This window comes from Galleria mellonella, unplaced genomic scaffold (assembly GCF_026898425.1).
Source record: "Galleria mellonella isolate WM207_F2 unplaced genomic scaffold, CSIRO_AGI_GalMel_v1 utg116, whole genome shotgun sequence".
Taxonomy (NCBI): Eukaryota; Metazoa; Arthropoda; class Insecta; order Lepidoptera; family Pyralidae; genus Galleria; species Galleria mellonella.
Genome location: NW_026441978.1, coordinates 216,834 through 232,024, shown reverse-complemented (window position 1 = coordinate 232,024; position 15,191 = coordinate 216,834). Strand labels below are relative to the sequence as shown.

Sequence of the window (15,191 nt, the reverse complement as noted above, 5' to 3'; positions counted from 1 at the left end):
TCGCCCATGATACCCACCATGCGTTGTCATTCCTGAGGACTCGGGTATTCTTCCTCTGTACCCTGTAAATTCACTGCCATATCCCACCCTTCAAACCGAAATACAGCCATGCAAACACAATTGCTTCACGGTAGAAACACGAATGGTACAGAGGTACCCAAGCAAACGACTTTTGTACAAAGTCTCTCTCTGGTAATAGACTCTGATCACTGCAGTAATAAAATTTTCTGCGCCTTTTACTTTCTGCAAAAACTTTCTCATCATAGCTATCATTTGATTTTATCGTAGTTTATGGTTTTCGAAAATGGCAAACGAGCAGACGAGCCGTCTGCAATAATATTTAACGTCTACTTCTGAATATATACAGTTTCGTTTTTCTGTAATCCCAAAAATATTCTGAATTCGAGATTTCAAAAAGCTATAACAGAAAACAAAAAGTATCGTATGGCAATAATATAGCTACATCAAATGTAGTTAGTACAGACTACAGACAGAGTGACGTGTCCGCCCGTCCGTGTTCTCGCGTCGCTACTATCTATCGTTGGAACGTTATCGAGAGGTCAACACGAGTCAATGGTGTCGCCGAATATGTTTCCTGTCAGTTGGTTATAAATTGTAAAAACAAACCAAGTATGTATTATAACTAAGTTAATGTTGCAATAACGTAACGAACTACATGGAAACGAGACGAGACTGTTTTTGTTTTCAGAAAACGATCCATCTGCTGTCCAACGATTAGGCACGAGCCTCTTCCCAAACAGGGGGGTTCTGCACAAAATAAATTATTATTATGATATTGTAAGAAAAGAAAATTGGCTGCTAATACCACTTTAGGCAGGGAAATGGATTTGTGAGTAATGGGGTTTAACAGCCCCATTGCTAGCAATAGACGCTATCAGATCGACCTCCATGCAGTTCCCCCTGGAAACCATTGTGAATAACACTTGTTGAATTCGTCACGATGGGCTAACTGACCTGTTTCTTCCTCACCTATCATCAATCTCTGATCACCGCCAGTATATACCGATACCGCAGGCGAGGTTACCATTCCATTTTCACCTGTTAAAATAAATACCACTCACTACACTCCAGACAGATGGTAAAGGGTTATATTTCGAGTTATCTTCTTAATTCGAGAGTATCTTCTTTTGCATTAGTGTTTTGCTCTTTATTCTTTTAATCGCCTCTTATGACATCCTGTGAATAAAAAGAAATGTGGTGACACATTTAAAGTCGCCACACAGAAAAACAGCTACGGTGCTACTAAATTTATACTACAAGAAGTATTAAAGGAAACAGAAATTTTATAACACATCGATAAGACCATGTCGTTACGTTTTTTTTTTTTATACAACATAGAATGGCAAACAAGCTGACGGCCCACCTGATGGAAAGTGGTAACCGTCGCGTATAGACATGAGCAGTACCATGGACATAACAGAGTATACTGTTTCGTCCATGATACCCCCCATGCGTTGCCATTCCTGAGGACACAGGTGTTATTGCTCTGTACCCTGTAAATTCACACCATATCCCACCCTTCAAACCGAAACACAGCCATGCAAACACAACTGCTTTACAGTTGAAACACGAATGGGACAGAGGTACCGAAGCAAACGACTTTTGTACAAAGTCTCCTTCTGGTAAAAAATTATACAAATATTTTCTACAAATGTATTTTTTATAAATGTATACAAATATCATCTTGACTGAGTGTTATTTAATGAATGAACCAATCGAGTTATTTATTACTGTAGATAAATATAAAACCTACTGACCTGGAAATCAGTCAATTTATTCTCAACAAGCAGTAAATCTATTTATTTAAAAATTGTAGACGACGGTTGCCACTTCAATCACGTGAGCAGTCAGCTTGTTTGCCATACCAACTTATTTTTGTTGCATTTTTTATCTTTAAATTTCTATGCACAAGCCTATATATGCCTATATTTAGCTCATTTTAACAATATGGTACGTTTTCTATCAATTTTTTCATACGGTTCATGTATTTTCTAAATAAAAAGTAATCAGTTACAATTTATATTTCAAAATAATTTAGTCATGTATTTGAATCAACACTATAAAGTTAATAAATGATGTAATTATGACACAATATGAACAAACGCACAGTTACGACGGTCTTATCCTATTTAGTCACGGAGTCCCAAAAACAAAAGACAAAAAGTCAATCAACGGCTCAGAGGCAGCGTAACGTGAGATCAAAATTAAGTGAACCAGTTTTAATATCAGCAGTATTGAATCACCTGATGTCGACACCGAAGCAACACTAGATTCGAATGCAATCGCGATCAGAAAGCGTCTATTGAGTTGTTCTGGCGGCGTCATTCGTGTCGGTGCAACACAACCACTAGGACTAGGGTTGCCAAGTACATTGCTTACCACATCATTAGACTTTTTAAAGGCATTCCAAAAGTTGAGATAGTCTTGTTACGAAACGAGGACAACAAATTGCAACTCCAAGTAATTGATGTACGTATTTTAAAAGGGAAAACAGCCATTTTATAGCACATTTCATAGACACGTTACATTCAAAATGTATCAATTCATAACTCTGAATACAAGTAGATGACTTATAAGTTTGTTTAAAAAGAAAAACGGCCGTTTCTATCATCATAAAACCAAGAATGAGACCAATGGGAGTAAACAAACAAAAACACATACTAAAAATGAGAAACTCTTACTGGAAGTCCCTTAAAACTCTAAAACTTCCTTCAATCTTTCGGTAATCAACCCTAAACACTAAACGGCACCCAGTTGCTAGTGGCACGTTCAATTCTACAGTTCTGACAGCTCACGGCTCGGTTGCGACATCGGCACCAGATTCCGATCTCTATTGTACGTTACGATAATAAGCTTGGGAGACCATTATGTTGGAGCGATAACCTCGCCAACGACGCGGCAGTAATATAGAGACTAGGGACTACCGATTGATACAAACACAACTCGTGAGTTATAAGAAGAATTAAAACGAGCCGAAAGACAGGCATCGCACAATATTTCGTATTGTTACAATACATTCGTACAACAATAACAACAATAAGACAACAGAGCCAGATAAACTGTGCATCAAAATCTTAAATGTCTAAACCCCTAAAGCCTACGCTCGATTTATTATATATAGCGATATTTATGAACCTTCGTTCATACATACATTCTAATATATCCTTTTCTATCCAGCAAGCCTGCGGGACTGAGACAATAATCCCGCGATTGCAAGATCCTGCATTTGCGGGATGGAATTCCCAATCCTCTGTCTTGTATTCTATCTCTCTGAAATTGGATTGCTAATCTATTTCTTTATTGAAATTTATGTTTAACAAGATCAAAGATGCGAACACTTTTATTGTTTATAAAGTATAGATTTTAAGATATATTTTTAATTTATCACAATTAGAAAATAATAAATTGCAATTAGAAGAAAAACATGTTTTTGAACTTAGCCATAACACATCCCCATCGCAATCCTGAAGCCAGGATATAGTATAGGATGCGAACAAGGACAGCGATCTGTAAATAACAAACGTGTGTGGAGTTCAGAGAAGTCCCTAATTACAAATTCAAGCTACGTAACCATAAAGAAATTCGTGCATTGTAATGTAAGAGCTCCGTCGCTTCGGCGCGGAGCCGCAGGGCGACCGGGCGGCGATGACGTCGAGTTACAACAATCCATAATAACATGATTCATGCGTGGAAGGATGCAGACGGAGGCGGTCACATTCAAGAGGTAGAAATACCATACACAAGGCTGCACTCGTGTGGATTTACAGCTTCCCAATAAGTTCCGAATACACAGGAAATTAACTGCACCTATCTAATCATGCATCTAAATTATGGACGGAATAGAGATCGGCAACAGATATTATCAAATCGAATATACACATTGTGTACCAATGGAAGTATTTTGAGGTCTACGGTGTCTGTGATTACAATGATGTTTACTCGTATAACACGTAATAAAACGTAAATTTTTATCATTCAAAAAAGCAATCGGATACCAAATTTAGAGAAAGAAAGAAAAGACTTCGTTCAGAGACGTATAGTGAGAATTATCTAATCACAAGCTCTACCATTGTTTTCTAAGGAATTATACTTTATGATGTCTCATCGACAGACAATTCATCTTTACATCCTAAACCCCGCCTTCCTTTCCCGTAGGTGTTGTAAGAGGTGATTAAGGGAATACAGGAAATAATAGTCGAGGGATTGGCAGTAGCGTCCCTGTTGTAAACGTCACCAAAGGATAACTGCAGTTGTCAAACTGCTTGCCAAACTTGCCAATACTGGCAAAATCCCCCAATGGGAAGAGGCCTATATTCAGCAGTGGACAGTTAACGATTGCTATAATGATAAAACTCTAAAGCCTAAATGCTCGGGTACATTGCATATTTTAGTTGAGTTTTCTTCCGCGATATGGAATGAGTTCTCTGTTAAGATTTCTCATTTAGTCTACAGCACGTTCTTTTAAATGGGCGTAAGGTTTCCTTAAAAAAGGATAGGTCACAGAAAAATACCAAGTACTACCAATATATTTTTTTTTTGTAATGGGTGATAATGGAATAACCCCACCCGCGCCAACAGTATACACCGGTGGGGCACCAGTGAAGGATGATAGGTGAGGATGAAGCAGGTCAGTTAGCCCATCGTGACAAATTCAACAAGAATTGTTCACAATGGTTTCCAGGGGGAACCACTCGGAGGTAGACCTGATAGGTATTGCTAGCAATGGGTTCATTAGACCCCCATTTAATTACATTAGAATCCCTTTCCCCCCTACCAATAATACGTTAGTTACAAATAAAAGCTGTTGGGCAGGTTTCTAATGAGGGTCATAAGAAGGTCTATTTACATTGCATTATTTTAATTAAGGTCAGGTAACCTAGGTGGATAACAATTTACAGCTTTCAGTTTGCTAAATAACGACCTACCTAAATTAGTGGTCTAGACAGGTCGACAGCGTTATCTACCTACTTACGTAATATTTAGTGTCGAAGTGTTCTAGAATATTCTGCATAATTATAAAGACGGAGTTAGACCAAACGAGCTAAAACCCCGTTCTTCCGTATTTAGTGTCAACATACTAAGAACATTTAATGAACATTCTAAATAGAGCATTTTTCGTTCCTCGACTAATTCGCGAACAACTGTATTGTATCGATGCTGCTGAGTTTATTGCGGGTTGCTTTCAACAGAGAACAACATATAGAAATTGAAGATTTATAAGAGCTTAAAGTAATTATTTAATATATATTTTGTTATACATACATAATTCCCAAAGAGGGTTGACGTCAGGCAGGTGGCTGGTCGTAAAACTAAAAACCAAATCTTTTTGTAATATGGATAAAATCATATTACGCCGACCACAAATGATTGGGATAAGGGTAGGAAGATGATGATGATAGTTCTATGTTCCAGCTCTTTTTCTATGCTTTAATTTTACAGTCCAAATCCACCTCGATACTGCCACGTTTACAGGCAATTAAGATAAGGATACGTAATTAGGAAAGCAACTCCAAAACCTAAACTTTATTAGTGCAAATATTTCACAGTGTTTGCTTAAAACTTGTATCGTAAAAACATGGCATCATCAAAACGGAAATACCGATTAAATTACAATAGACAAACACCGTTTGTACATATTATGTATTTACAATCTCGTATTTAACAAACAATGTAACGTCGCTGGCTGTAGTACGGAGATTAGCTATCATATGAATGAAGGTAACACTACAATTATAGAACGAATTGTAAGATGTAAAAGTCTATTAGAGAAAATGGATAGTAACCACACCTTCGCAATCGGTATAAGCTGACCAGGCACCATGAGGATGAAAGTAGATACTGATCTACTTTTGATCCTATCGAACTCCGTCAGGTCAGGTCGACCTGCACACGATCACCCCTGGAAACCATCAGATTGAGTTACAGGTGTATTCATCACGATGGATTAACTGACCTGCCTTTTCATTCGCACCTATCATCTCTAACTGGTGCCCCGCCAGCGTTTTTTTTAAATAATTCATTTAAAAAAAACCTTTTTTTTTACAACACAGGGGGCAAACGAGCATGCGGCTCACCTGATGGTAAATGACTACCGCCACCCATGATCAAGAAGCCAAGTTATGAGATAACAAAGATATAAAAAATACAACAGAATTGAAAACTTCCTTTTTTTGAAGTCGGTTATAACAAGTCGAAGAGCTACATTTCCCAGTGGCCGGGGACTTGTAAACACAACGGTGTACGTAGTGCGGAGCTGGTCACCGTTACCGCTACAAACACGCTACCACTTACCACTGCAACGGTAAATCGAGACACTGCCGCTTACCTGCAATAGAGCAATAGATGACATTTGAGTTTATTCTGAGACTCACTGTAGGTGCGTACACAGCGGACAGTTCACAGCACTGATACTGACGGCGTGACGTAACTAATGTTATACTAATTATGTATATGTAGACGACATTGCTACATACATTCTCATCGGAGGTAACTCCAATACAAAGATTTAATTTTCCTTCTTACATAAAATTTCCTTATTAGTGTACTGCGCGACCAAATAAGCTTTCATATATATTCATAATATTTAATAATTAATATTTAACAGTAATAAAATTATTACGTACACACACAGAGATAGCAGATACTTTAATTTACATAAAGATCAATTTTGAGCCAAAAATTGAGTCACAAACTACAGCGACATCTATTTAAGACGAAAAGTACGTTGCATACTATAATAAATACAACCAAAACTAAACATGTGCAGTTAAACACAACATGGCGCAAAATTCCAAGCTGTTAAATTGTATGTCAAATTACCCAATGCATTAAAAATTGTTGAAGATTGAAGAATTTTGAAAATAAAACTTTATACTCTTTCTTTGTACAAAAGTCGATTGCTTGGGTACCTCTGTCCCATTCGTGTTTCTACCGTGAAGCAGTTGTGTTTCTACCGTGAAGCAGGATGGGATATAGCATGAATTTACAGGGTACAGAGGAATAACGTCTGAGTCCTCAGGAATGGCAACGCATGGGAGTATAATGGGCGAAACAGTATACTCTGTTATGTCCATGGTACTGCTGGTGTCTATAGGCGACGGTTACCACTTTCCTTCAGGTGGGCCGTATGCTTGTTTTCTACCTCAGTAATATAAAGAAAAAGTCCCCCGTCTGTCGCAGGCCACAAGAGACATTTACCAACTTAGCATAAGACGATGCGAGCGATAACAAACACTGCATTACAATAGGAGCGGACCGTGGCGCCTGACTTGAATAGTTTGATTGAATACAGTTATTATTTTTTAATGGTTGATAATGGAATGGTAACCCCGCCTGCGCTATCGGTATACACTGGCGGGGCACCAGTGAGAGATGATAGGTGACGATGAAAGCAGGTCAGTTAGCCCATCGTGACGAATTCCACTAGAATTAACCACGATAGTTTCTAAGGGGAACCGCGTGAAGATCGACCTGGCATTGCTAGTAACGGGTCAGTTAGACCCTATTACTAAAAATCCCTTTCTCCCCCAATTGAATTCAGTTAGGTCATATCTAATCCAATATCTAATCTAGTCCAATAAAAAAGTATACATATTTAATATTGCAAGATCGTAAATATTTCTTTGTACAACTAGTAGGAGCAAACCTGACGAGAAGTGACAACAGTCACCTGTAGACATAAACAGCACTGAGCACATTCCAACACAAATAATACTTCTTGGGCTTTACCATTTTAGAGTTATAAGGTACCATTCCGGAGAACTAAGCGACCTCTCTACTGCCTAGTTTCACCACCATACCTTTCAAACTGAAATAATGGATGTATAAAATACAGCCCATTTTAAGAGCTAATAATATAGCTTTCTATAAAGGGAAGGGATTGTCAGTAATGGAGACTAACACTCCCATTGCTAAAAATTTCAAACCGAAACACACCCATGCAAGCACCGCTGCTTTGAGAAAACTCGAGTCGGACAGACGTATGTATCCATGCAGGCGACTTTTGTATAAAAGTCTCTCTCGCAAGTGTGGGACAATAAAAATATATGCTAAATAAATTGATTTCTAAATAATTATACGAATTGGACTCTTTTTATCAGTCCTATCTTCAATAATAATCTGGAGCTAGTAGATTCCTTTACTGCGTAAGTAGATCGTCTGTATCGATGTACGTCGTATAGTTAAGTCCTATTAAGTAATGAAGAGATCGTCCGGTCGGACCAGTGGACCTAATTGTGATTCTAAAATTGTTCACAACCAATTGTGGCGACAATCTATAGGCATAGTCAGCGAGACGAGCGCAGTGACAGCCCTTACACAAGAAATTGTCAAAAAAGGTCTAGCGGGCACATTTTTATAAACATATCCTGACAGATCGACCTCAACGCTGTTCTCGTTGGAATCCATCATGGAAAACCCTTGTTAATTTCGCCACATAGGGCACCTGACCTGCTTTCATCCTTACCTATCACCCCTCACTTGTGCCCCGCCAGTATATACCCATAGCGTAGGCGGGGGCGGGGTTACCATTACCGTTTGCTTATCATTCATTTAGAACAGCGCCAGCCCTACGTGTTCACGTCCTGCGTCTCAGACGAAGGTCGACGGCCGCGACTCGCGGCTCGCGACACGCGACCTGCGCCCGCGCCGGCACTCCTCATGCCACCGACTCATAAAAACTAATGTTACATGCTATCCCATCGGTTAATTAACAGTCGTTTATGATCTTATACATTATTTCTATTTCTATCGTCGTACTTGAATGATTCAGAAAATTTCCGAAGTAGTGACTACAACTACACGCACTTTCTGTACGTGTAGTTTAAGTATTAGATCATAAAAGAACTGTTAATTTATTTGACATGATGATAATTTTAAAATGTAAATTAGGTTTAGGTTTAGCCAAGTTTGTACGTTTCCATCTCTGCTGTCATACACTATGTTTGTTTAATTTTTATTCGACTGCTAAACATTCATTTACGATTGAGTTTAATAAAAAATCCACTTTAATTGTGGTAAAACAAGGTATTTTTATTTAAAAAATTAACTATTAAATCGATATTGATAAAAATAAAATATATAAAATCTATGGAACCGTTTTAAAAGCATATCCTTTCAGATAACGATTTTTTTTTAACAAATTGGTCTATAAATGGCGGAGTTATGAAGTAACAAAAAAATACAAGCAAATTGAGAAGCCACTTCTTTCTTGAAGTCGATTGAAAAAGAATAATGTTTTCCAATGTTTAATTTTTTATTTATTTACAATTTTATTTATTTTGTCGTTATTTTTATACTTATGAATGTGTCCGAATATTTGTTACAACGTATACCAAAAAGGCTAGAATTATTTTATAGATGGTGCGTCGTTAATGGAGGATTCCTCTTTATTGAAAGAAAGATGGAGGGGCGATATAATAATATTATGATAACATAAATCAATATGACCGGCTAACATTTATTTTTCAGATTGTTCATTTTGTGATTAATGTCTTTAGCTATTTAGTGATAGTATAATTCCGTTATAATAATAAGTAGTATGATTAGATAGATAGATAGATACTCTTTATTGTTTCCTCCAAGAGATTACAATAGTAAACTTATTAATAATAAATAAATAGAATTATTAATAAATATAAACAATTACAAGAAATAATCACAGTGAGAAAACAATGGGCGACCTTATCGCTAAGAGCGATCTCTTCCAGGCAACCTTTGGATGGAGGGGAGTAATTATAAACAGTTTGGCACGATAAAATTCTATTATTTCTAAAATATAAAGATGTGATACATGTAATAATGTAAAATTTATATCACTACGATTATAATAAGAAAAAGAAAAAACTGGTAGAGAATGCCATATGACATTAAGCTCGCCACTTGTACAATTTTATTGTGCAATAAAGAGTAAATAAAAATAATAATAAAAAACAATATTCTCGTGGTATTCGTAGGATCACCGCAGCGCGCACAGTACGGGAGGACGCGACGAGTGCCAGCTGTGCCGGTGCACTTTTTGTAGAAACTTTTTTTTTCTACAAACACTTGTTTTTAACAGGGTATGCATGCAACGACAGCGACACCAACAGACTGCCAAGAACTTAGGGTTACCAAAATAAAAAAAGAGTATATTTAAGATTAGAAACGCGTGGAGGAATCAAGTTGAAATTTTCGACTTACACTTGACCGGCTTTTTTTTAATAAAATACAGCCTTCAAGTGCTAGCTTTCTACAGATAAAAGAATTTTTAAAACTTATACCTACAAGGTCGACCTCCACACAATTCCTCCTGGAAACTATCGTGGTTAATAATTGTCAAATTCGTCACGATGGGCCTACTGGTCGATAGTGTCTGAACGAAACAGGTTTTACAGTCGAAACCGAAACCGAACTTTCAGCCTTAGTCTCAGTTTCGGCCGAAACCGAAACTTACTGAAACATATTTAAAATTTCTCTTTTATACTGAAATCTAGTGTATTTTTACACAATTATTTAAACAAACACACGGATAGTTAAAGGGTAATAATAAACACTAATTAAAGTATGTAACAAATACGTCATATATATTTATATGTAAAAACATGTTAAAATTATGATTTACTCCTGGAAGTAAACTTAAAAAAAACAACTTTCAGTTAGACACACACACAACACAAACAAAGTTTCAGCGCGGCCGAAACCGAAATTAAGGCCGAAAATAAAATTTCTGGCCGAAACTAGCCAAAACCGAAACCGAAAGTTCGGTCACAACAACAATCAAAGACATTACTGGTCAGCTTCATCCTCACCTATCATCCCTCACTAGTACCCCGTCAGTGTATACCGATAGCACAAGCGGGATCATTATTTTATAATTACTCAGTAAAAAAAATATCGTGTACTGTTTTGTGCGTGTGTGCAGCCCTAGTGTAGACGTGTTCCTGGCGGATGTACTGAAATAATTCAGAGGAACAGCCATAGGGTGACTGATTACACAGTTTACAATGTAATACCACAGCATAGATAAAAGGTATTAGATATTTTTTTAATGGATGAAAATAGAATGATGTACCCGCATACAATTTGGCGTGAATTTACTGGGTACAAAGGAATAACACCCGAGTCCTCAGGAATGGCAACGCATGGGGGTATCATGGGTGAAACAGTATACTCTGTTATGTCCATGGTACTGATCATGTCTATAGGCGACGGTTACCACTTTCCATCAGGTGGACCGTCAGCTAGTTTGCCATTCTAAGTTGTATAAAAAAAAAACTAACACCCCCTTTCTCCGAAGGTACAGGGTTTTTTTTTAATGGGAGAGAATAGATTAGTAACTCCGCTTGCATTATCGGTATACACTGGCGAGGCACCAGAGAGAAATGACAGGTGAGGATGAAAGCAGGTCTAACTGGCCCATCGTGACGAATTCCACAAGGTTAATCCTTAATCCTACGATAATTTCCAGGGGCAACTGCATGAAGGTCGACCTGATAGGGTTTATTACTAACAATGTCGTTATTGGACTCGATTACTAACAATCCCTTTCCCCTAGGTATAGGTTATTACTTAATGGTAATTTCATTAAGAGGAAGGGACTGTTAATAATGGGGACCACCAGCCCCATTGATACAGTAGTATCATATTGGATGCATGCACCAGCATGATGGTTTCCAGGGGAACCACGGTCCCCCCACCCGTGGAAACCATCATGCTGAATTACAGGAGTATTTCATCATGATAGATTAATTATTTGCTTTCTGAATCTCAACTATTCTCAACATCACTAGTGCCCCACCAGCATATATCTTTAGCGCTGGTGGGGCTAACAATGCATTTATCATTCATTAAAAAAAATTGCATTATAATGAAAACAGTAAGAAGAGTATTATAGTATCTGTGGTAGAACCAACCAACTAACTCAATAGTCGGATGATATATTGCAGGTGGTGGAGAAGCCGTGGATGAAATTGGCACACTTGGCCCAAGCCTGCTTTTTTTTTACATGTGATGTAAAAAAAGCAGGCCAATGTCCAACAGCTAATTGATCTAAACTAATTAAATAGACAGATAGATGATCATTATTGCGAGCTAAGGAGATGAGTCCTTTCCTGTGACTCAAGTACAATCATTTAACAAATACATTTTGCACCTCAAAAAAAAAGCAGTTTTAACCATGACCAAATCTCGTTGAAAAAAAAAATTATTAATTTGATTTCATGCAAGTGGCTTGGGACATTCCTTATGGCATTATATGGGGAGGCCTATGTTCAGCAGTGGACAGATAATGGCTGAGATGATGATAATGTATTTTCATTACCATGTTCATAAAAGAGAACAAGACTGATTGCTGTCTTGTTTTATCTCATGCCTGCAATAACAGTAATGTATATACCAAATAGTTTAGTTTTTCATTTGCCACAGGGCACAGATTCCTTATGGCTACTCCATGAAAGTACTAAAGGCTTCTTCTCTCCTTATATATACAATACACTACATTTCTTGTTTCGACCAAAAATAATGAAATTATTATGGCAGGTATAATGAAGTTAATTTCCAGATAATCCATTTATTAACACAATAATGTTAATATGGTAAAATTAATAATATAATAATAACAACTAGCCTGTTACCACTGGCTGAATTACAGGAATTGATAAAACTGTGATGAGGAAAAATCTACAGTTAGGTACTAAAATAAATTGTTTTTAATTAAATAATGACAATTTCATTAATACCTAAGACATAGAATATCATTAATTGGATAGGTATATTTGCATTTATATGACTTCATATAAGCAAAGATAAATATTTGAAACTATTAAGTGTATAACTTTTTTTGGTAATAAACTAATACCATTTCATGTTTATAAATAAATCCTCTGTACCCTGTAAATTCATGCCATATCCCACTCTTCAAACCGAAACACAGCCATGCAAACACAACTGCTTCATGGTTGAAACACGAATGGGACAAAGGTACCCAAGTAATCGACTTTTGTACAAAGTCACCCTGGTCTGGTGATTTTCCTCTGATAGGAAGTTAAATAATGAAAAAATTAAAATGAGTATTAAATTAAAAAAAAAAATCTAAATCAATTTAAGATTGATGGTTCTCAGCGAAATGTTAGCCCGTATTTTATAGGTGGTAGCTAAAAGATGGAAAATCAATGCAATTTTGCATACAGTATGCAAGAACATCCAGACAATAGCATTTGACTAATTCCATACAGCAGTTGCATGTCTATCAATAATAATACACCTTGCTAGCAGCCCCAAGCACTGTTTACAGCCTTACAGTATGAGCATGTTCCCAGTAGGCACTAATGCCATTGGCCTCCACCTATTGTATGTTAAAATGACGAGGTATGCTCCAATAACTGTTGCATACATTTCTTCAAGTTCTATAAACTGTCTACAGTCAACTAATTAGTAACCTATCTAGAATTATAGTTAATAGCATATAAATAAGGAAATAACATTTTATTACTATGGAATTAAAAGAGACAATAATGATTTAGTAAATAATTACACAATGTTCTTAACAAATTTTATAAAGAGATAACTTCAGTTGACTCATTACTGCCGAGTCAAAATTCAGAGTGGAAATAGTTTTTCATCAGACAAATGTTATGAGTGAAATTTCAAAATATCATCCCTTAAAAGGGTTAATTAATATTTCATACAAAAGTTTGATTAAAACATTACAATTGCTAACAAATTTTCATTCATGGTCATCTTCATACTTATGCTTTAATCACTAACATTTTTTTTTGTATTGAAATTTTCATAACATTTGCAAAACACAAAATAAATAACTGACTCTTTTATTCTAGTATAAGATTTGTACAATCAGCTTCCCATTAATTATAATGGGAAGCTGATTGTACAAATCTTATATTAATAACATATTAATGTTTAATGGTATGAGAGAGTAAAAATAATACTTTACATGAAACTGCTTGGTTTTCATGGCCATAAGCTATTATCTTTTATTCTTATAGGCAAGGTTCATTATTATTTTATATTAGTCAACAGCAGTGATATATAAATGAGTTATTCTTCATCTTTTTTTATTCAGAAAGCTTTATGTCTTATGACAAGTTGAGGGTATATTGGACTCATCTTATCTTTGCTGCATTAACTCCAACTCAATCACTAAGACAAAAAATATAGGATTGCTGTGATGATGATCAGTATGTTTTATTAAAAATGGTCTTTAAACAGTCAGTCAGGAAAGTGACATTAAAACAAGAAATATAATTCTTGTTTTAATGCCACTTTGCAGGCATCCACTAACCAAAGATAGTGTTTTAACTCATTAAAATGCATGCTGCGCTCACCTTCAGGGTACGCCTGCTTCTTGGCGATGAGGTCGATGACCAGGTGCGTGGAGTTGTAGAGCATGCCCATGGCGCGCATATCGAACTCGTTGCGAGCTATATACGTCGCGTTGATCACCGGTGTCGAGTAAGACACGTTCGCCATCTCCATCACCCCCGACATCTCCATGCGAAGGTTGTGGGTGATGTTATTGAGGAACGACTGGCCGGCCGCCGGGGCGCAGCACACGCCCGCCGCCGCCACCATGAGCCACACCGCAGCCATCCTTCGGTTCGACATCTCGACACTTCTCTCACATCACACACAGAGCCGTAAACCTCCCGCTATCCACGCATCAGGGGCTCACTATTTATAAATCGAATGTGGGTAAACTATCTGTTTGCAAAACAAACATCGAAGTACTCGTCGTCTAATAAACATAAACACTCGCGATTCAGGTCGATATCGACTCTTCCAATTTACAAAACGAATCAAAACGGTCACTGACAAATTATCAGAATATCAACCTAACACTAAACTAAAACGACTAATTCTATTCAGGTTTTATGTCAGGATTTACATTTCAGAAAGTCCTTTGTTACGAAAATAATACGGTCGACAGATTCGTTACCGTCGACCATGAACAGTCCGACCGTTGTGAATGATTGAATTGAACGAGTGTCAACGACCGGACTAAATCCCACCACCGACAAAATGATAAATCTAATGTTGCCACTGTATTGCTAACAATTACTACAATTTAATATGTAGTATTTACTATTTTCGTCGTTCCGAAAGGTAATTTAATTGATTATTTAAATTATGATTTAAAACAAATCAATAATATATCTAAAGACATTAGAATAATA

General features: G+C 36.8%; 1 protein-coding gene across 3 annotated transcripts in view; it reads right to left on the bottom strand.

Moving 5' to 3' along the window:
• LOC113515712 (prominin-like protein) overlaps positions 1-15,025 on the bottom strand; it is a 94,373-nt gene extending 79,348 nt beyond the window's left edge. For 2 of the 3 annotated variants that reach the window (XM_052894529.1, XM_052894520.1), the window contains exon 1: positions 14,343-15,024. In XM_052894529.1, coding sequence (XP_052750489.1) covers positions 14,343-14,622 — 280 coding nt within the window. In that variant the 5' untranslated portion in view covers positions 14,623-15,024. Of the gene's footprint in view, positions 1-14,342 lie in introns of all 3 variants that reach the window. The other variant, XM_052894518.1, reaches the window with a different exon arrangement.
• Positions 15,026-15,191: the final 166 nt, after the last annotated feature.